The 24,008-nt window shown below is 40.3% G+C and overlaps 1 protein-coding gene across 2 annotated transcripts in view; it reads right to left on the bottom strand.

Annotated features, from left to right (window-relative positions):
* Positions 1-2,998: 2,998 nt before the first annotated feature.
* LOC127412340 (S1 RNA-binding domain-containing protein 1-like) overlaps positions 2,999-24,008 on the bottom strand; it is a 74,590-nt gene continuing 53,580 nt past the window's right edge. For both annotated transcript variants that reach the window (XM_051648609.1, XM_051648608.1), the window contains exons 18-21: positions 22,674-22,841; positions 22,026-22,175; positions 9,789-9,973; positions 2,999-3,692 (exon numbers count right to left, since the gene is read on the bottom strand). In XM_051648609.1, the coding sequence (XP_051504569.1) occupies positions 3,400-3,692; positions 9,789-9,973; positions 22,026-22,175; positions 22,674-22,841 (796 nt within the window). In that variant the 3' untranslated portion in view covers positions 2,999-3,399. The remainder of the gene's footprint in view (positions 3,693-9,788; positions 9,974-22,025; positions 22,176-22,673; positions 22,842-24,008) is intronic.

Genomic DNA, 24,008 nt, shown 5'->3' with positions numbered 1-24,008 from the left:
TAGTGATTTGCTTGTGTTTGATGACTGCAGCAGTGGGTGCACTGGGAAAACTCTTCTTTTATGGAAGTGTCTTTGGTGAACTGAAAAGGAGAGAAGTGTTCCACTCTTGGCTAGAGGAGCTGTTATAAGCAGTAAAACGCAGTGAACCTCTTTGACAGGTCTCTTTAAATGACTCTCATTCTCCTACAGTATGTGGGAAATTTGGCAACAGTATACAAAACTTAAATTTTGAAGCAGATGCAGACTATGATACTTCAAATCCAAAGAGTTGTATGCACACACTCCTGGCATACAATACGAAAGCTGGTGAGGAAGTTTATAAAAAAAAAACTTTTTTACTCACTTACTTACACAGGGTTCGAACACATTTTGACCAATGAACTTCCATGAATTTTTCAGTTCAAAATTTTCATTACTGGATAATGATTTATTTATTTTTTATCAGTTTTTAGAAACTGCAATTTCTAGTGATGAAATATTGTATCTAGGTGTAACAAATTATATATCTTAAGATTTTGTTAATTTCCGTGACTTTTGTAGAACTGGAAATCACATTTTAATTTAAGTATTATTATTATTATTTTTTTTTTCTAAAGGCCATGTCTATTTGTGTGGCAATGGCATAGGAACAGTGGTACACTGCCCTGGTTTGTTGCATTCATCGCATCATCAACTGCCTGCAGCCTAACCCTTGCTCCGCATATAATCATTGCCAAGGACATTGTGTAGTTGGACCAGATGTTTAAATTACATCTAAGCCTTATGCTTTTCTTAATTTAGCTAAATAAAAACCATGTAATGGAGAAAGAGTGAGACATGTTTTAACAGATAAAAGGCAGCACGTGCACAAACAAATTCGCAAACATGTTCTTTATTTAACTTTAGGACATCCATCTGATAAAATCCTAGAAACCTGCTGGTGAGGTCTGTACAGTCAGATGAGAGCAGAGATCCATCCATCACTGCTAGACACTTAGCTGTAAATAAGACCATACACACAGATGCCCTGTAGTTATCAGTGTAGACCAGCAGCTTTCCCCTCAGCATTCTCTGTGAGAACTCTCTACTGCCAATCACAATAGCAGAGCAATGCACCTTTATGTCCAGAATACAAATGAGAGAAGTAGATACATGTCTTCAAACCTATTCCCAAAATCAGAAGATCAGTTTGATTGCACAGCAAAGACCAAGGCCACCTACATGGTCTTTATGGAGTCTTCAGGGAAATGGTAGTGGTTCTACCAATGAACTCAATGGCTTCTGATTGAAGGTAGTACTGTCGTTTCCACATAATTGGTTGTAGCTCTGGTTGACTCACGTTTGTGGCTGAGATTGGACACCCTTACTTCAGAGAAGCTGGTCATGACAGGTGACTAAAAAGATGCTCCTTCTGATCCAAACTGGGTGCACTGAAGATCACTTCCAATCATGAGTCATCATGAGGAATACTAGACAAAATATGCTTAGTTATAAAACACAAACATTTTTTTTTTTTTTTTTTATTATCCTCCTAATGCACTTATGGTTGCCAGAATTGATGCCAGATTTACTTGGTGCATCAACACTACCTTCAGCCATGTTGAATTTATCTTGTCATAAATAAAAATCACAATGATATTCAAAGAGGACAACCATGTAGAATTATAGGTAAGGGTCACCCATGGTTGTTTGAATTTAACATCACACCCTAAATTGTTAAAAATGTCTTTTAAAGATCTGTCCACTGTATTGAACATTATGCATCAGAGAGTTAATCACAACATAAATAAATACAGAAAAACAGAAATGATCCCACCATACAGAAAGCAATATTTCAGTGAAAATATCATCCGTCCAAGTTAAAGGAAGTGAAAAAGGATTAAATGTGCCATTTTACTGGGATTATAGACTTATTACATCAGAATGGTTTAACAAAAACCAACACAACTGATCATACACCAAGGCTGTATCATCTCACTACAGCATAGTTCTGATGAGACTTTTCTGTAATACGAAGCAGCATCCCAAATGCAAATATCATACACTCATTTGGCATTCTCTCCCTGTGGTTTGTGTTAAGTGCTCAGGGCACATCAGGTTTCTTATTTATCAGTTTCTTTATTTGTGTCATATAAACACAAACAGATTAGATAATAGAGATGAGGGAGTATGGGATTAATTTTGAAGTAGCTCATTAGCATGTGGCTAGCCTAGGATAATTAGTTTTCGTTTTTCCCATGGCCTCTAGTCATATTGGAGTGTGGCAGCTGCTTTTACCACCCCCCTCCTACCCGCCTGATAAGTGGCTGTCAATCAAACAGACTTGAGTTTTGTGGGGTAACATCTGCGACTGCTGCTGCATCCTGATCGTTCCATAGCAACAGCATGCAACTGGTATAATTGTCAAATCATGAGCCTCTTCAGGCATCAGGATTTGAAAACTACAGTAAGTGAAAGACCACAAGAGCAATGTCTTCACAGCAAGAACAGAAGGCATATAATAATATTAACTACACAAAACAATCAGTTATTTTATACAACCTATTCATAAAACGTCTTTAAATAGCATTTCGTTTTCTTCCCAGCAGAGTTCCTTAGTTAATTTAACTTCAAGCATCATCATGATCTTCTCTACACAAATATAGACACACCCCCACCTCCCCCCATTTCCATACAAATTCTTTTCTCTGCAAACAGGATTCCCACACTTGACCGATGAATTCCCATAACTTTTCAGTCATGTGATGACTGATTTTGAAATAATTTTATGGAGATTGCACTGTCAAACAGTGACTTCAGCTTAGCTAAATATTTGAGCATAACAATTATATATTCACTAAAGAAATTGCCAGATTTCATTAATTTCCATGACTTTTCCAGTCCTGGAAATAACCATTTAAAAACCATCCCAGATATTTACAGGTTTTCCATCACCGTTAGAACCCTGTGTATATAATAAACTCTGTTACCTAAACCTTAAAACAAATCAAGAAATTTTAGCTGAATTATAATCCTGTAATCTTCCATGAAACGTAAAGTAACTTTATTGAAGGTTTTGAAAACTAAAGTAACAGCAGGTTAATGGTGAAACAAAATGAAAGAACAGCATCTTCGTAACAAAAACAGAAGGTATGAAGTCATTAGACATGAAAAACATGATATGAATATAATACAAAACCAATAATATTATTTACAGCTTGATAAGTGAGAAATTAGCTAAAGTGCAAAAAACATTTCTAAGAAATTTGAACAGTTGTAGCTTTTAAACAAATGCTTTATGGCAAAGTCTTCAATTGCCATAATAAAATACTTAGCAAAATATTCAACATTCATAGCATGACAGCACGTGTGACAAATAGTCTGTCTTCCATAGTCCATCATCAGTAAGCCTTTGTTATTTAAATAATTAATCAATAGTTCCTATCGGAGAATCCTAATGAGGTCCAGACTGATCCGATTCCGTTGAAGATCCACATTTAGGACACACACCTCTACCCGTTCACCTGGACCAAGAGCAAGGCTTCGTCGCCTTTGGTCAACAGGAAGTTTATCGGGAGTGATGTAACGCTTTGGGATGAGACCAGAACGCCCAACTCCTATGTCCACAAAGGCTCCAAATAAAGCAGTGTTTGTTACACGCCCTGTTAGTACCATGCCTCCACGCAGGTCACTCATGGACACAATTTCTCGCTTGAAGTCAGCCTGCTCAAAATCTACATTGAGGACAATAAAAAAGAAAATAATTATAAAAGGAAAAAATGATGGAAAGAAGGAAGCATAAAGAGAGAATGTTAAACAGATTTTGTCTTTTTCCAGTGACTAAGACTGACATTAGCCTCCTTCCATGTAAGTCTTAAGCACCCTGCTCAAAAGAGCAAAACTGATCCAAGACCCCCAAAGCTAGACATTAGAAATAAGCTTTGGCTTAATGGTTTAAAACAAACAGAATTACCAGGCCTCTCAAACCTTTTCTGTCAGAGTCCATTTTGTCTGTGCTGGGAGATTTTCTTTGGGAGGTGCTTTCTACATAAACATGGCCTCACAGCAGGCTTTGCAGTCCAGGAAACATTCATCTCTGATAATTCTAATCCAGGACACCTTACCTAGAGCACAGCTCACATGGAAGTTATTTATACAGCTGGCTACAGAGCAGGACCCATCATGCTTCCAACCAGAGGAAGAGAGCTTGCAAACTTCTGATGAGAAAGACAGTGTCCCATCTAGTGCACAATAGACATCCTCTGACACACATAGCAACCGTCACTGCAAATGGTCTCGATCAATGATGTTTAATCAAGGACACACAATACTGCATGCAGTATATATACTCGTGTGGAAAAAAATTATGGTAACTACTGTAACCTTGGTTAACTGAAAGGAGGGAATGAGATGCCGCATCAGTATCTGATGCTATGGGAAACCCCTCCCAGGAGTTACGATATCAGAAGACCTATAAAATCATGCAAATCTATTAGCAGATGGAGCTTAATGCTCATCTAATGCACACATCATAGCGGGCATATATATCGGAGCACAGCGCTATTTCATCAGGATGTTTCGAGTGAAGTGAGGAGGGCACATTCTTGTTCCCTTAACAGAGAGAAATCAGTAATGTGGCAAGCTTACTCAGCGTCTTGTTCCCTCATTTCAGAGAACCAAGGTTACAGTCGTGACCATAATGTTCTCTTTCAAGTCGTTCACTTTGACGCTGCATCAGCAGCTGAAGCTATGGGAATATGTAAACCATCATGGCGTCCTATTGATTCACACACATGGGGCAATGCCTATTAGTCAACAGGGTAGTTAAAAAGGAATTGACATAGTCTCTACATATTGAAAAAACAAAAAAAAATGTACTATAATTCTCCACTTTCACTTTCTTCTTTTGTTTTTGGCGATTCACATTATTTGTTTTTGGCAATTGCCAGTTACTGAGCAGTGAGGAGAATTTATAGCAAAATATTTAGAGAATTTTCATTTTTGGGTGAACTATGCCTTTAAGAAGTATAACATTATTGATGATAGTATGCCGCTCAGACTCAGAAAATGCCGCAATGACAAATTTAGTAAATGTGCTGGGAGCCAGGGACAAGCCAAAATGAAGAACCTTGAACTGAGATGCTGCTCGAGGAGACTCTAAAGAGTGGTCTGTGGCGTGGGGCTATTTTGTACAAATCAGTCAGACAGACATGAGACAAAATCTGTCTGAGTAACCATCTTGTACAGAGACTTGAGATTGTCCAGTTCATGCACCTGAAGTCCAGTGTGAGCCGCAGCCCACCATCCGTTTTGGCGACTAGAAAATAAAACCTGTAGAAGCCTTTCTGTGCGTTGCACGCCAGTACTTGCCTTATCGCATTTTTGGCAAGGAAACACTGTACCTCCGAGTATAAAAACCGACACGTTCTGCACTGTACGGAGCACAGAGAAGGCGGCCATTCCGTGAACTGACGCACATTGCCGTATGACTGTTCTCAGTACCCATCTGGAAACCCCCGCCATTGGGCACAGGGTTCTTCCAAGACTGTCAACTCTGCCACATCACCCACCCCCAGGGGGTGGTCGCCCTGCATGACTTAGCAAATTAGAGCTGGTGGGCTTCGTGCAGCCACACAAGGTTTGTCATTTGCACTGGCCGCAATAGTCACAAGCACACTGAATAGGTGAAGCTGTTTGATGTAAAGAAGAGGAGAGATGCAAGGCTCAAGCTAGTGAAAAATCATGCTCAAATTCTTCATGCTCCATATCCCATCATCGCTAGATATAGGGAGAAGAAGAGACAGGATTCAGCTTTCCCAAAAAGCAAGTCAAGTGTGAAGCATTTTTAGTGTCATGCAATGAAAACATTCAATCTCACCGAGCACTGTGTCAGCATGGGTTGAGTCTATGCTGACACAACGCTCATGCCTGACAGGAAAAAACATCAGCGATATGTAGCATCCCCTTCATCATAATCTCCACCAAACATGCTGATCATCGGCCGTACTAGACAGGCGAAGCCACTTTAGATGGAGAAGAGGAGAGACGCAAGGCTCAAGCCATTGACAAAACATCCTCAAACTTTCTGTGTTCTATATCCCGTCCTATAGCAGAAGGAGAGGGGAGCGGTTTCACTTTCAGAATGAAAGCAAGCAGAGAGCAAAGCATTTTGTGTTTCATGCCCTCACAATGAACGCAATCAAAGTGAGCACTGTGTCAGCATGGGCTCAACCCAGGCAATACAGCGCTTGTACTGAATGGGTGAAGCTGCTTGATATGGATTAGAGAAGGCAAGCAAGGCTGGGCTGGCGACACATCCTCCTCTCATCTCCGCACTCTGTTTCCCATCTCGTGTGCCTCAATCTTCCTCGAAAGTCACAGGAGTATAGCGGGAGGAGAGGGGAATGGCTTTTGCTTTCAGAACGAAAGCGAGACGAAAGCAAAGCATCTTGAGTTTCATGCTTTCAATAAAAATGCAATCAGTCTCAACCAGCGCCCATTAGACAGAGGTATATATTGCTAATTTTTATGTGCTTGTGGAAACATTTGCAAAACAATTTTTTTTTAAAGATGGCATTAAGCAAAAGGCTCCTTCTTTTTAACTGAAAATAACAATACAACACTGCACAATATCAAAAACAGATGTGTTAAAAGGATATGCTGTTTGTCAGAGAACAAGCAGAGAGAAGAAAATAATCCATGCGCTGCACAGGTATGTAGATTCAATGACGAAGCAAAGATTTGAACATCCAGAACACGAGATATATTATCCCTGAAGGCTCTGAAGAGAAAATATTTCATGAAATGCCGCTGTGCTCCGGTTTATATGCCCATGAAAACACGCACATTAGGGGCAGAGCATCAAGTGCCATCTGCCAATAGAATGCCGTGATTTTATAGGGTTTCAAAAATCGTTACTCCTGGGAGGAGTTTCCCATAGCATCAGGTAATGGCACAGCGTCAACGTGACCTACTTGAAAGAGAACACACTATTCAGATATGATCAAAGTGTTTTTGTGGCATATGAAAATGTGTTTGAGAACTTTTTGCATCACTCAACTAACCACACAAACATTTCTGATTAATTTATTCCTCAAATATCTACAAATAGCAACTATTTTGTCCCCCACCAGAGTTCCATTGTTAATTCAACTACAATGAACAGTGCCATCATCATCTTCCCAAGTACAGAAATAGTCCAAAACTCCCTCCTTTTACCAAAGAAAACCTTCTCCCTGCAAATAATGAACTCTGTTCCCAAATCCTTAAAACATGTTAGGACATTAATCTCAATTATAATCCTGTCATCTGTAATGAAACATAACATTTACTATCAACACCCGCAGAAGGAAAACAATGTCTTCTCAGATGTCTGAACTTAACATTAAATCCAGAAGAGACGTTTGTTGTTTGGTAGATTTTATTCACTCTGAGAGAGTAACTAGGGGGATTTTACCACTGGGATCAAGGCTGCTCTGCTTTCTCTTTTAAGCAGCTCTCTCTGCCATTAATGATATACTGTATCTGTCGGCAGGTCTGCTTTTATAATGTGGGTCTTCCCCCAAATTACGCGGCAAGACTTCAAAAGCATGGAGTGCCGCCCAGTCATCTCACAGACGAGAGACTGGCTCAGGGGAGACGGGAGGGAGGGGAAAAAGAGAGATGCCATCATAGTTTCTAATCTGTATGTGTTGTGCCATGTAAGGAAAGTACTTTGATTTGTCAACTTTGGTATTATTTAATGCTAAATTGGTACTACATTCCAAAACCGTAATTTGTGTAAAAAACCAGAGGTACAGTAAGCTTCTGTTATGCAATGTTGCCACAGGCTATGATACTAACTGCATTAGAGAAGGTTCATGCACAGTCATTCATGCACTTGTTTTTCTCCTGTCCATCTATGCGTGTAGTTGCAACCCTTCATGTAAATGGCGTTGTACAAATGTACATAAAGAAGTTATACTAAACTTACTAAATACCCAAGTAAAACAAATACTAAGGTTATACACTGATGAGCCAAAACATTATGACCATTTACAGGTGAAGTGAATAACATTGATCATCTCCTAACAAGGCCACATGTCAAGGTCTGGGTAGATTAGATGGTAAGCGAACAATCATTTCTCGTTGTCAACGTGCTGAATGCAGGATAAATGGGCAGGAGTAAAGATAGGTATGGGAGTACCTGCCACAAACCGTCAACATGGTGTTGGGTGCCCAAGGCTCATCAATGCGTGAGGGCAACAAAAGGCTATCCTGTCTGGTCCGGTCCAACCCGACAGAAGGTCTACTGTGGCTCAAAAGTCAGAAAATTGTAAATGACGGTTATGGGAGGAATGTGTCAAAACACACAGTGCAACTCACCCTGCTGTGTATGGGGCTGTGTAGCTGCAGACCAGTCAGAGTGCCCATGTTGACCCCTGTCACCCATCAAAAGTACCTACAATGGGCACGTGAGTGTCGGAACTGGACCTTGGAGCAGTGGAAGTAGGTCGCCTGGTCCAATGAGTCCCATTTTCTTTTACATCACGTGGACGGCTGTGTACGTGTACGCCGTTTTCCTGGGTTTGTGATGTAACTGTGGGAAGACGACAAGCTGGTGGAGGGAGTGTGAGAGTGTCTGGGCAATGTTCTGCTAGGAAACACTGGGTCGGCCGAGCACGTGGACATAAATTTGACATGTGTCATCTACCTAAACATTGATGCAGACCAGGTACACCCCTTCATGGCAATGGTATTCCCTGATGGCAGTGGCCTCTTTAAGCAGGATAATGTGCCCTGCCACACTGCACACATTGTTTGGGAATGAAGAATTCAAGGTGTTGCCCTGGCCTCCAAACTCCCCAGATCTCAATCCGATTGAGCACTTGTGGGATGAGTTGGACCAACAAGTCCGATCTATGGTGGTTCCACCTCGCAACTTACAGGACATGAAGGATCTGCTGCTAATGTCTTGGTCCCAGATACCACAGGACACATTTAGGGGGTCTTGAAGAGTCCATGCCTCGGCGGTTCAGCGCTGTTTTGGTGGCACGCAGAGGACCAACAGCATATTAGGCAGGTGGTGATAATGTTTTGGCTCATCAGTGTACTGTCCTTACAAGGAATGGAAATAGACCCTGATCATGCCAGGTATTACGATCTGTCCTTGTTGATAGTTGAAAGTGCTAAATACAGGTGTAAACTGGGTCCAAATTGTTTTGTGAACATAACACTGAGCCACATCTGGAGGTTGTTGAAAACATGTGATCACATCGCATTTGTAGTGTAAGCGCTAATCTGTCCTCATGCATTCCAGACAAATACGAAGAACCGTCAAGTCACCTGTCAATCATCCACTGCCCTACAACAAGGGTTTTAAACTTGGCCAGTTAGGCGCATCCTTATAAGACAATAACCACCTAACAGAAATGGTAAAACCGCAAACATATACTAAACAGAATTTCTTTAGTATGCCTGATATCAACATGCAGTGACACTGAAGCATGCACATCTGAAGTTCATTTAATATAGGTACTTCAATAAAATACTGCAATAGTACTGCACTCTACTATTTTGCTCCAATTTTTGCGCTTTCTATACTCTTTGCACTTTATCAACATGCAGTAACATTGACATAGTGAGTGATGTATTTAGTCACAAAATCAGCATCTCTGCCCTCAAAATCCAACCATAAGTGGTCACAGGAGATGCATTTGAGATGCATGTTACTACCAGGTGTGAAAAACGTGCGTCTCGGCTGACCATTTGCGATTGGATCACCCAAGACGGACCTTAATTACTGGTGTAAACAGGACCATAGTGTGGGAATGTCACACATTGATTCTTACCCTGACGAATGTCAAAGCCAGGTGGCTGAGTAAGTCCGTCAACAATAAGCTGTAGAGTCTCAGGTGTGGTGCCCAGGGATTTGGCCAATACATCCAGACTACTGCTCTTAACACTGCTTTCAACCCTCTGCCTGAGCACAGCACTGCCCATCTGATCCAAACTGCCCCCTATTTGAGACAAGAACCTAGATGAAAAGAGAAAGAACTGTAAATTACTGGCATATCCTCACAAGTGGAGAATTAAATGGAAAAGGTGCATTTAATCAGTATAAGCAGTTTGTCAGGACATTTCATATAAACCTTTGTTAAACTCTATCCTATAAAAATCCTATTTCATAGAAACACACACACTTGATTCAGAAGCTGCAGAAGTAAGGCAGTAAGGTCTATTGAGGTCCATGGGAGGTGGCGTCTTAATGAATGGCTTTTTAATATTGGAGGAACTCCCCCGACAAGGAGCCTGGAGGCCAACAGTGGAGGGGAGGAAAGACGGGAGAGGAGGGAGATAGGGAGGGGGGTGAGACTAATTATGCCCTAAATCTTGATTTCTATAGTCCCAGAGATGAAGACTCTGTCTCCATCCATAAATCTAACCACTTTGTGAGTACAATAAGTTAAAGGAAAAGGTTAGTGCTGCGGCCTGAGCAGTGAAGAAGGAACAGTCTCACACATCCAGCAAAAAAGATCCAGACAGGGCCAATTACATGGCACAAACCATAAGCTCTGGCTCAGCATGAACCTATATATTCACGACCATGAACTGTAGCACTAGCGCAATGCTTAGACTTCAGCTTCATACTCTGTTGCACAGTAGGTCTGTTAGGTCCATACATTGTACAGTAAAAAGAAAAATGACCACAGCATGTAAATACACTACATACAATTGGATTTTGCAACCTCATAGCACTTATTTGTATCTTTAATGTTTGTCTTTTGTATGCTTTCTCAATAAACAACTTAATTTTAATTCTGATTAGGATTTTTTTTGCAAAATCGTTTGAAAATACAACACAATCCATCTGTGAATAGGATTCCCCCCAGACCTAGACATACGCCACAATTCTCAAAATATGGCTCTTCTGTGAATAGGTATGGGAATTAAAAGGAATTAAATGATTTAGAGTCTGGTTCCTCTTAGCAATTCCAGTTCCTTAACGGTTCTATTAGCGATTCTTCTAGTACTTTTGAGGAAGAATTATTGGGAAATAAGACATTTAATTCTTATTGCATTCACTGACTTCATATATTTAATACAATTCTTCAAAAAGGCGTGTTTACACAGACTTTTTTTTAGAGGCAATCCTATAATTGATCCTACCTATAAATCTAAAAAGAATTATAAAACAAAAATTATGATAACATTTTATTCATTTATTCTTTTCTAAAATTCCAATAATTACATCTTTAATTTTAAATTGTCATATGAACAACAAGCAGTCAGTAACTGCACTGCCTGATTGAAGTCTCACCAGCCTCAAGTACATTACATAACACAGTACCAGTTCCTATTTCATTTACAGCTGGACATGATGAAAGTCATCACTTGCACATCAGTAAGATTAATTACATAATCGTGTTTGATTCAAAAAGAACCAGCTCAGAAGAGTCATTCGTTCAGGAATCGGACTACACTGGTCATGCTGTATGTTTTGTGCTATAAATTCAAAAGAAATGGCTCATCAGAGTCATTCATTTGGGAATCGGACAATACTGGTGGCGCTATGTTTTTCGCACAGTAGATTCAGAGATGCAGCACTGCCACTGAATTGTGTAGCAGGAAACACTGTCAAAGTATTTCAGATGTGTTCCATCCGAAAATTGCACGTTCAGGAACCGTGAGAAGAACCAAAAGTCATGAAAATCATAGTTCCGTTTTTCTGAACAAGAACCAGTTTTCGGTTCCCAACCCACATAAAACAAAAACTCCTCTTCAGTGCTGTTCTGCGCTTATACCTCTAGTCCTAGGTATCCTTCCATTTTTGCAGTTGAATGCAAGCCTGTTAAAATATACTTCATAGAACTGTGTGCATGCACAGGCAGTTGGCGCATGCACACTACGACTACTATGAGAAACAGGACTTTCTCTTCAGGAGTTTAGACCCATAAAGATGTCTTTATATTCCTTCAAACTTGAGTTATACATATGCAGTTATCTCCAGACCTCCTCACACACACACACACACACACACTCTTAACATACACATCCACTGTTGTTGTTTTTACTATCATCTCATGATGTTTAGCTGCGATTACATCATCTAGCACTTCTTTGTGACAGCAATGGCTCAAATGTGAGTGTTGTCACCTTGTGGACCCACTAATTAGTGCAAATAACTCCAGGCGCATGACATTCTGCACGTTCAAAGATGCACGTGTTCAATGCTCGAGCACTCTGCTGATGAGATTTGTCACGCATCCTGTACTGAAGTATACTTTGGGCTTCTCTCTTAAAACTGACCAAGTATTAAAGTTACATAAGGCCTAACTAAGCTTTAGGCTTTGGCTTTCAGACAAGGCTTTTATCAAGCTGACCATCAAAAGTGTGTCTTGGCGAAGTTTACTTTTATAAGTAAATACACATAAATGCAACAAAGGACAGTCTATAATCTTTCACAGTACCTTCATAAAATCGCCAAGCAAATGCCCAAATACTACTCTTAAACCAGAGTACAACGTAAAAGGGTGGTCTAACTAACAGGGACACACATATGTCTTGGAGTGTTCAACAAGCCGGTAGCAAGGACAGAGGAGAGGTCAAGCTGTCCAGAGGTGGCTAAGGAATGCTGGGGTCCAGAGCATTACTGGAATGTGAGTTTTGGCAACGGGAGGGGGCGGACCTGGTGAGCCAGCTTGCTGATGGATGTCCGTCGCCGTGACAGCCTGACGCCAGCCAGCCAGTGCAGCTGTCCTCTGTGTGAGTGACAAGGCAGGTGGGTTCAAGTCCCACCCATTTCCTGTAGCAGACAGGGGGCTTGACAGCAACAGTGAAAGGCAAATCTGCTCACACTCACTCTTTTGTATGTAGCCAGACAATTTTGCACTGTCCCAAGCTCGCAAACAGATTTACATACACTAATACATATAGCTCATTGTTCCTTTTTGACTCACCCTCCTGAAAAAAAATACAGTATGCTTGACAGGAGAGATGCTGATAGGGTAATGTGTAACTCTAAACTGTGTGTGTACAAACATTGGTGCAGCTGTGGCTGTCCATGCCTGTTCTCTTACTCGTATACACAGATCAACAGCCAAGCAATGAGTTGCAAGATTTTCCTTAATCAGATTTCATTGGATTTACTAATTTTGGTTAGGTGTTTTAATAAATATATGTTATATGCAGTTTAACTAGGCTTAACAAAAGCTTTTTATACTGGAGTGGTGCCTGTCCTTGTAAAACATGGTGCCACAATGCCAGAGCATTGCAATGTAGTTGCTAAGGTGCTATGAGTGTTTTTTAGCACACTGCTATCTGATTGCTAGATGTTCAGGGAGGTTGCTTACTGGTCTAAGTCAAAAGAGCCCACTCCGAAATCTGTAGAATATTCTGGTCCCTAGTCTCTCTTTCAATGTATATAAATTTGGTTGTTTTTACCAGTTTTATTGGCAGTCAGGCAAAAATTGTAAGATTGTTTGCTTAGAAAAGTTATAGCGCACCTCTCCTCATTAAGTTGCACAATTTGAGGTATCATTTGTGTCCCTAGCACAAATAGTTCAGGACGAGTCATGCACAAAAGTTTAATATCTATGGTTATAGGTTTAGAACTAACCTTTGTGGCCTTGGCAAGCACCACTAATTAAGTTATCCATACATTATCAGAGCATTTTTATTAGTGACCTGTGAAGATACACAAGCTTAACCCTAAGTGATGAAAATGCAAAGAGTAAAAGACCCACACACAATGCTCATGAATTCCAGCTTGTCTCTCTCAGGTGAATTTGGAAGCTTCGGTAATTCAACAAGAGCTGAGTCATTCAAGTGATGCTGCATGTTCTGAAGCCTTCAAGGCCAGAATTACAGCAACAATCCAGGTGTACAGCATTGACTGTCAAAATTTAAAAGCACCCATTCTCTCTTTCAGACACAAGCTTTCAATGTCCTGAAAACACCTCCATTTAAATTATTTTCACACAGTAGTAGTACAAATTTCAACAAATTACTCAAGCATTCATACTGCCCAACAGCCTACTACCCATCATCCTCCATTGGTTTTTCTTCCAAAGATTTCCATGGTGTTAATCAGGGACACTATGCCTCCCTCCAGCTGTCCCGGTCCAGAGAGAAAGAGAGAGACAGAGAGTGAGTGAGAGAGAAGGGTGAAGAGTTGAACTCTGACTGATTTATGAACAGCTACAGTGCGAGTGTGGCAGTGGCGGGCGATTGGCCCACTGGCTCAGGTTTCTGAAGGGGATCTCAGCTGGGCTTATGTTTCCCTCTGGTGTGTAAGTGTTTAGGGAGTACCGGGACTGCTGCTCTTTTGGATCCAGGAGAGTGGTGTCGTCCTTATCCTTTGGGCATAATGAAAAGCAGCACTGGTGAGGAGCAATGCAAAGGAGCCCTCAGGTCCCCACACACCGTAAGTTTCTGGGTGGGACAAAAGATAGGGGCCATCCAGACACAATGAGGAAGCTTCAGTGTGTGGTCCAGTAACCCTGAATTAAATTCTTTATCACAGGTGAATGTAAGAGGTGAGGTATTGGGGACATTTGATATCAACTCTCAGCTGATTCAGAAACAATTTAGCTAAAAAAAAGTAGTTGTACTCATGCTGCATTCAAGTTGTGTCGTAATTACCGTAATTACTGTACAAGACGACAACTATTAGATTATAATCAGAGCTGTTCATGCCCTCGGACTCTTTGCATCCATTTCATTAGTTCAATTTCAATCGGACTTAAACAGTAATTATAATTGTTTTAGATTTCATATAAGCACTGAAATGATACCAGTCTGTTTTATTTATGTTTTGTGAAGTTGGACTAACAGACTAGATTATGTGATTATAGCTCAGCTTTGTCCAGCATGTATACACATTAATCGGCCTACGTGTTGTGTGCATGCTCCAAAAGAGGTGACGCAAGATGTGTACTTCAAATAATTGATTGTGCTATGTATACTTGGACAGACAGATGAAGACTGCAGCTTGACTATGCAAAAAACCCGATGTAGCCCGATTATAACTGCACATGTATACAAATGAATTGTAGAAACTGTAGTCAGATTTTAGTGCACTGTACAAAGAAAAGGGTAAGACATGACACTGGAGAAACTGTTTAATTTTACATTTAGGTTCACCACAAGATTGTTAACAAATTCAAAATAAATTACTGGATTAGTTTTTTAAATTTGGGGGAGTTTATGTAAAACATTTTTTTTTGCAATTTTTCCACTATATACATTGTGTTAGCTGATCTTTTAAATTTGGGTGTGACAAAATTCAGATGGCAGCAAAAAATGCACCAGAGTTTAAGGTTTTTATTATTTTATCCCCTTTTCTCCCAATTTGGAATGCCCAATTCCCACTATTTAGTAGGTCCTCGAGGTGGAGTGGTTACTCACCTCAACCGGGTGGCGGAGGACAAGTCTCAGTTGCCTCCGCTTCTGAGACTGTCAATCCACACATCTTATCACGTGGCTCTTTGTGCATGACACCACAGAGACTCAGCATGTGGAGGCTCATGCTACTCTCCGCGATCCACGCACAACTTACCACGTGCCCCATTGAGAGCGAGAACCATTAATCGCAATCACAAGGAGGTTACCCCATGTGACTCTACCCTCCCTAGCAATCGGGCCAATTTGGTTGCTTAGGAGACCTGGCTGGAGTCACTCAGCACTCTCTGGATTCAAACTCGTGACTCCAGGGATGGTAGTCAGTGTCAATACTCGCCGAGCTACCCAGGCCCCCAGAGTTTAAGAGGTTAAATTAATTAACTGGATGTTTCCCCTAGGAAATCTACATGCGTTGGTGGAGGAATCGCTTAAAACAGAGGTGTCAAACTCAATTCCAGCCTGGGCCACATCAGGGTTTATTTGTGCCCTTAATGGGCACGTTGAAGCACCTGCTTTGAAATGCACATTTGACCTTAAAGCATTGATTTTGAGGTTGGGATTCAGATGAAAATTATGATATTAACAACAGTAATATCTGTGGAAAAAATTAACACCTAATTTTTATATGGCTAAATTGAAATATACTGACAGTGTGACTAAGTTCTTCTTTACAGATTCCTTTCATCAGGCTCCTACTGATTAAACTACAGTCAACTCTTGAAATTTCTGATGGCTAACAAAACAACTGACATTTTCCTACAATCGGAGAGCAATACAAGAGAACAGATTTTACACAGAAGGAAAACTGATAGCTTGGTCCATAATAATTATGAAAATGTACCATAGTTCTTCCACAGTATCCATATTTTTAACCATGTTATTTGTAATAAGACCATGGTAACCATAGGTAAAACCACACATGGCTCCTCACTACTATGGTTAGTAACTATGGTTTCTATATTAAGAACAGCAGTCTAAATACATTTAGAAACTTTCTGCCACAACTTCCATTGTTAATACAGTTAGTGTTATTATAGTAAATACGAGGTAAATGATGGTAAGTGTTGTGATGTGAGGATTGAAAAGCCTTCCGATTTATGTTTTCTCTGTCGGTGTCGTTTCGAATGTGGGGGCTGTTTATTTTAAATGAGACATAAGAGTTTTGCAACAGACAATTCTGTGCCGCATTCAAATGGGTTTCGCAGTCCCCGCCACGCATCTCACTTCGGTTCACAAGTGCATTTAAAATAGTCTGTGCGGCTGAGACCAGTCCGTGAATTACCGCACCTGCTCGCGCTGCTCTATTTATTGAGCCATGTTGATAAATGGTCCAGATGGTGCTGCGCCACTGCTAAATGCATATAGGGAGAACACTGGATTGTTTACAACCTATGTCAATATGTTGCATTTGGTGGCAAGCTGTTGATTAACACAAACAATAATTTAGACTTTAGAATTTAGACGCGTTTAAAATTACCGGAAAACATGAATACAGAAAATATACATATAATGAAAGCCTAGCTACAAGAGAGCAGGATGGATGGTTTAAAGGCACTTGAGCTTTAAAGTTGTCAATATCATCCTTTTGAGGAAGAATTAGGTTGACATTAGGTTGGAAATAACCTGGAATATTCAAATGGTGATATTTTGAAATTCGTTTAAATATCCAGAGAGTTCTAATAAGAACTAACTTTTTTCTATGGCTAATATTTAAATTCTATAGATGATCCATCAGGGGGTCAGCACAGCATACTGTGTATATGTATTTGTGTGTGTGTGTGTGTGTGTGTGTGTGTGTGTGTGTGTGTGGGAAGTGATTCCAAGTGGTGGGGCTAAGGGTATCAAGTTCATTACATTAGAGCAACATGATCCACCATTACCGTCTGCTGGCCCACGCTTCGCAAAGCGCCCATCGCACAACAAAATCACTCACGAAATGGAGGCAGACAAGCTGCATGTTTCACAGGCAAAATGTGTGACTGTTTTCCAGACAGTTTTAATTTTTGTTTGAATTCTGCAATAATTTACTCACCCTCACGTTGTTCTAAACCTGTATATCTTTCTTTCATCTGTGGAACACAAAAAGAGATGCTATACAGAATGTTAGCCTAAGTCACCATTCACTTTCATTGCATCTATTTCTGTTTCCATAAAATGAAAGTGAATGGTGACTGCGACTAACATTTCTGCCTATAATCTTCTTTTGTGTTCCACAAAAGAAAGTCACTCAAACAGGTTTGGTATAACATCAGGGTGAGTAAATTTTAGAATTACAATTTTTTGGGTGAACTAACCCTTTAATTTCTATTCTCATTAACTGCTTTATTTAAGAGCTGGAATGAATGGAGCCAAGAATGCGAGCAAGTGAAAAGGGACATGGGCTGTCTGTACCTATAATATGCTGGGGAAAGAGAGTGAGCTGGTGAAACAGAGGACAAGAGTGATGAACCCAGTACAGAAATGGGTTACAGATTGTTGGGAATCTGTCAAGCTTGTCATCATCATTATAAAGCCATCTCTCAGTCATCCTGCTCGCATCATTAGCCTTTTGATTCCAGCCCTGGCTGAAGCTTGTAACATATTTGATACAATTTATTAATTTAGTAATATCCAGAATTCCTCCCAAACTCCCTAGAAACCCTTGTTTTAAGTCCGCTACATTAGCTGGGCGCTACATTACCAACTCAGCACTGCTGGTGGCCATGTTTAATCAAATCCTGTTACTCCAACAAAAATATGCCTTGGCTCATGATGACAATTGGAGTGGAGCAACATCCATTAGCACAGCATTTGGTAACGATAGAGTATGGTGATAATACAGGGGACTGCAAGGGAGGCTTTTCTGCCTGGTTTAGTCAGAAATGAAGCCTAACGGAGAGAAATGAAAACAAACAGAAGGAGAGTAAAGGAAGGAGGATATAACAGGGTGATTATTCCCCCACTCCATGCCCCTAAGTGGCTTTATTAGACCTCTGACCCCGCAGGCGCCTTTAACGACAAATAGGGCAGAGAATGGTTGGACAAGTACAACACACTAGCACATGGCTCACACATGCAGATACATGCATCAGCACACACAGGACACTATGTTTTCCGTGATGTGGAAAACATCAGCAGAAACGTGGAATTCAGTTATAAAGAAGAATGAACTACAAAAATCAGAATGTCACTGAATATTTGACATATTTAGGATAAAATTAATGTTTGAATGCACAATTCATCAAATTACAATCGTGATTTATTACAACTGAATAAATATTGCCTACAGTCTGCATGTGCTACGGGCTTCAAAGTGGATGCATGAAGCCGGCCGCTCATACGCTGAAAACACCTCATCATTAGCATCATGAGTGCTCCATTCACCTAATTCACCTTTAAGCATGCAGCACACGCAGACTAATTATTTATATAATTAAACACAGCTTTTTGGGGTTAAATAAGCACATTAACACAGCAAACTGCTTATCCTAAAGCCTAGTGTACAGTACATGACTCAAGCTCATCTCCTTTGATGTTTTGAGTCAGACGACTGGTCTGCGACAAGAAGTCTCAGATCTCACGATGAACGATCTTGTTGTGTGCACACTCCTGCGAAATGCCGAGACTAGTACCAGACACTGCGACAGTTTTCAAAACGGCTTGATATCTAGACGTCTTGACGTCATGTGTGCGCACTGTCCCAACGAGCGAAAGATGACAATGAGCCACAGACAATTAAATATAGAGAGAGTGCAAGAGGAAGGCAAGGTATTAGAAACCAGAAGACAAAAAATAATAAATAATAAATAAAATGAATCTTCACCCACATCTTCCTACACGCGGTCTTTATTAATTTTCCTTATGCAAATAGCAAAATGGGCGCGAGCCATTCTTTCATGTTTGATGAAAGAGGAGAGCAAGATTTGGGTAGCAAGAGATGAAAAATAATTAGAAAATAAAATAAAACATTCATCCACATCTCCCTACATGCTGTCTTTATTATTTTGAGCTGTTTTTATTATTTTTTCCTTCCCAAATTAGCACAAATATGCATAAAAACAGGCGCAAGCCATTCTTTCATGTTTGTTGAAAGAGGAGAGCAAGGTAATGGGTAGCAGGAGACAAAAATAATAAAATAAAACCTCACCCACATCTCCCTTCTTGCTGTTTTTATTATTATCTGCTGTTTGCAAATGGTGCCTATAAAGTGCGAAATTGGGCAAGAGCCGTTCTTTCATGTTTGTTGATATGTTAATAAGAATAAACTGCGGGGGCGTGGGCAGCTCAGCGAGTATTGACGCTGACTACCACCCCTGGAGTCACGAGTTTGAATCCAAGGCATGCTGAGTGACTCCAGCCAGGTCTCCTAAGCAACCAAATTGGCCCGGTTGCTAGGGAGGGTATAGTCAAATGGGGTAACCTCCTCGTGGTCGCTATAATGTGGTTCTCGCTCTCGGTGGGGCACGTGGTGAGTTGTGCGCGGATGCCGCGGAATATAGCGTGGGCCTCCACGCGCGCTACATCTCTGTGGTAACGCGCTCAACAAGCCACGTGATAAGATGCACGGATTGACGGTCTCAGATGCGGAGGCAACTGAGATTCGTCCTCCGCCACCCGGATTGAGGCGAGTCACAATGCCACCACGAAGACTTAGAGCGCATTGGGAGTTGGGCATTCCAAATTGGGGAGAAAAGGAAAAAAAAAAAAAAAGAATAAACTGCACCAGTGTGTGAATGAATTTCGTTATCTTCATTTTAAGATGCATTTTTGGCGATCCGTTTAAAACGGGACGACGCTAAGCGCAGATGTAACGGCTGGTTTTTAGATCAGAAAATGAAAAAAAGCAAATGCATGAACATGTACAATAGAGACACAGATATGAGAAGCACGCACATTAGAAGCTCAATTACAGGTACTGCACTAAAATAACTCTGTTCTTCTTAATTCTGCTCTAAACGTCATGTTTGCGAGTAATTAAGAGAAACTGTGCACCAGTTTAAGCGCTTTCTTTCTCGTCTTTAACTTTTTTGCGCTTTATTTGATCATTTAGTAAAACACATATGTAATGATTGATGTATGTCCTCATGGAATCAGAGACTCTCTCCTCGATATCCAAACACAAGTTGTCAAAAGAGACTACCAGGTTTAACGGTGAAGTCTCGCTTGTACATTTGTGATTTGATCGGATCACCCAAAATGCATCTTAATACCAGTGTACGCGGCCTTAGTCAGGGACGAATGGTTGTGTAGTTGATACACTACTGTCCTGTATTGTTCGCACTAGCACGAAAACAGGACTGTGAAGCCACTTTATCACTGTCTCCGAAATTCACATACGACTGTCATATTTCACCCCCTAGTGGCAGTCGTGATGAACTGTCAATTTGCTCGCAATGGATTTATTCTTTGAGGGAGAAGCTACCAATGGTTTACCTCAGAATGACATTACTGGGTGTGAATTTGTTGAGCAGATGGATGAATTCAATGAAATTTATGATTAACATTCATTCAGTATTTATTATTAATAGTTTTATTTATTATGAATACTTTTTTATAGTTATTATGATAATTAACAGCAGCAACAACCATAATTCAGAAAATAGGAAGCAGAAATTCATAGATAGTTTTGAATGAATGAATACATCACATCCGGTCGGACGGTCACATACAATCTAGTCGCACAAGATTAAATATATTTTAACACAGCTGAAGCTCAAATCGGATCTGAAAATGTCGTATCCGAGATGGTCGCAAACCCACGCTACTCTCCAATGGAAATGAATGACTTCCGGTCTATCGTCTGTCGGATGCAGTGAAAAGGCGGCTTGAGTTGCAGGGTGACGACTGCAAGTCGTGCAGTGTAAGCTTGGCTTAAGTTGAAGCTGTTGTGTTTTGGATTGCGCTGTGAGAATCTGTATAGAAGCACTAACTGTTCTGTTTTTACATATCTGATGTATAACTGATTTCACAGGGCACTACACACACAAACGTAAATTTACAAAAATGAACTATGTCATGTCATGTCCCGTTCCCACTCCCCCTTTCTCACCCTTACTTTCCTCTCTACACTCTATGGTCCTCTACATACATTAATGGCAAAAATACATTAAATTATGTGTACTTGTTCAAGTACACACACAGTAATACAACTAAAACCAAAATAAGACATCATCTTTGATAGAAAAGAAAAAAGTATGCCTAATAGGCAGTGAATGAATGTCTTTTTCCTTAATTATAGTTGCCATTTACCAATAACCCCCCCAAATTCCACAGCACTGGGATGTCGTGCCTACAGTTCATATTCAATAAAAAAAATAAAAACTATTTCACATGTACACACTGATTTTGAACTTGCAGCTGTCATACACGCATGAGCATCCAAACCAGAGGGCATCCGTGTGCACATCTTCTGGAAGCAACAGGCACAAGTGTCAGATTGAAGTAGTCTAAACAGACTTGAGCAGCACAGCTGCAGGGAGAGCTTCATTCACTGCCAGAGAGTACTGAGCATAAGCTGAATGTGCTTTTCATATGAGCGGGAGCAGCTCACAGCACAGCTCTATCACTCTGAGCAACACAGGACCAGATGCTCCCACTTGATGTAAACACACACACACGCTACCACTTGGGTCAATCCTTAAACAGATCCAATGATCATCTGCAGTGGTAAAGTAATGTGATAGCTCAATGCCACGCTCTGTTCTCACCTCAGGGCGATACTGTAGGATTCAGGATGGATGCAGGTTTGGTCCAGTGGGTTAAACTGGTTACAGGTGCTAGCAGAGGCCTTGACTTTTCTTTTCTCAAATGTCTGTTTCGGAGGAACTTCAAGGTCTTGGTTTGCTCCAGAGCTGTAACTGCATAAACCAGAAATACATATACAAGAGAGTGTAAAATGCCTGAAATTGTAGTTAACCATTTAAGAATCCTGCATACAAGTAGTGTACTAAATCCAAGCAGAAAACTAATGTTTAAAACAGATTTCTAAACTGAAATAACAAAATTATATATAATTTTTTGGTAACCATAGATAAGAGATCCTTCCAGCACAATGCAATATAGCGTGTAGCAAAGCTTAATTAGACGATTCTGCTGAAAATGTGAATGGTGTCATACAAAATTAATTTGGGATGTAAATTATTCTAGAAATGTTTTGTTGACTCCTCTGATTCCTTAACTATAATTTCTAAAACAAGTTACATGACAGATACTTTAAGAGAACTTACTTAGGACCATTGAAAAAGATGAGATTTGAATTCAAACTTTTATACATTGTTTAAAGGTAGCTTAGTGCAAAAACACAACTATACAAGTGGCATGACCCTGTTTGGATATCCACACCAGGGATAGTGTACCTGTGTACTGTCTCTGGGTTGATCCTGATAAAGCCAGCACACTGCTGAAAGCTCTTAGGACCGAGGCCTTTGACCAGTTTCAGCTGCTCTCGGTTGAAAAAAGGTCCGTTCTTTTCTCTCCACTCCATAATACTGCGTGCTCGCCCAGCATTCAGGCCTGCAACATGCCTGATGACACAAAAAGCTAAATTCACAAAACTAACTTCAACATTAAAGACATTTTAAAATGCCTTTTACATGTCCTCACACCTCTTTTCTGAAATGACTGGAAGTTTTCAGTTCTTGTCCGTTGACTACTGTAGCTAGTTTTTCTATTTCTTCCCTTATTTCATTAATTCCATCTTCTAAATATTGTATATTATTTTTATGGTTTATGCAATTGCAATGAAGTCCAAGTGATTCCTGACTACTCTGTCCAAAAAGCCTAAGCTTTATCTCTCATAACTTCCTACTTACCTGCCCGGTTCAATTCCTGTTTGCTTTTGGAATTAGTCATTGCTTTATATATCAATACCCTGCATTAACTAACTACACATACTGGATAATTAAAGTCAACCCAAGGCAATGGAAATTCTTTTTCATATTGATGTAATCCCTACATATTCACAAATGAGAAGTCAGATATTAGTAAAAAATATTGAGAACATTTTCCAAAAGAATTACCAAATGGTTGCCTAAGATCTCATAATCTTTTAGACCTTTTCATGCAAAACAGACAGGCATTGAGAAGTTTTTTGTGACAAGGTATAGGCAATTTGAAGTGGCAGCTCCCCCGAAAGCAGCTATGTAAACATTGTATGTCATCACTTATAAATAACGGCCTAATAATGCTGGAGCCATGAACACGTCGTCTGGAGCTCTCGTACTAAGAGCTTATTTAAAGTCAGGTAAACAGATGACCTGATTCCAGTCTACCAGCATTTAACCCTGCCTCGTAATGGAATCATACAGCTTTCCAGCTCAGAATACAGATGTATGTGTGTGTAAGTGTGCAATAATTCACAGGCATAAGCCTAAAAAAGTTAAATATAGCAGTCCGATCTATGTCAAATGTGTGCGCATTTCAGTCTAACACTTACGTGTATCTGAATTTAGTATAATTATTAAAGATGAAAGTCTGTCTGTCTTAAAATAGTTTTTTTTTAACTCACATACACACACTAACCTCCAGAGTGTAAAGAGATTGACTTCAGAAATAAGGGTCCGTTCAGACCAAACTCGTTATTGCGCTAAAAAAAGCTAGACAGCACAACAAGTAGAACAGAATGCAGGTGTTTTAAAAAGGTTTTTTTAAATGGCCCTCTTGCACGAGATGCTGAAAAAAACAGTGAGACG

Source organism: Myxocyprinus asiaticus, chromosome 21 (genome assembly GCF_019703515.2).
Source record: "Myxocyprinus asiaticus isolate MX2 ecotype Aquarium Trade chromosome 21, UBuf_Myxa_2, whole genome shotgun sequence".
Taxonomy (NCBI): Eukaryota; Metazoa; Chordata; class Actinopteri; order Cypriniformes; family Catostomidae; genus Myxocyprinus; species Myxocyprinus asiaticus.
The sequence above is the reverse complement of the archived record's forward strand: the minus strand, read 5'-3'. Positions and strand labels throughout refer to the sequence as shown.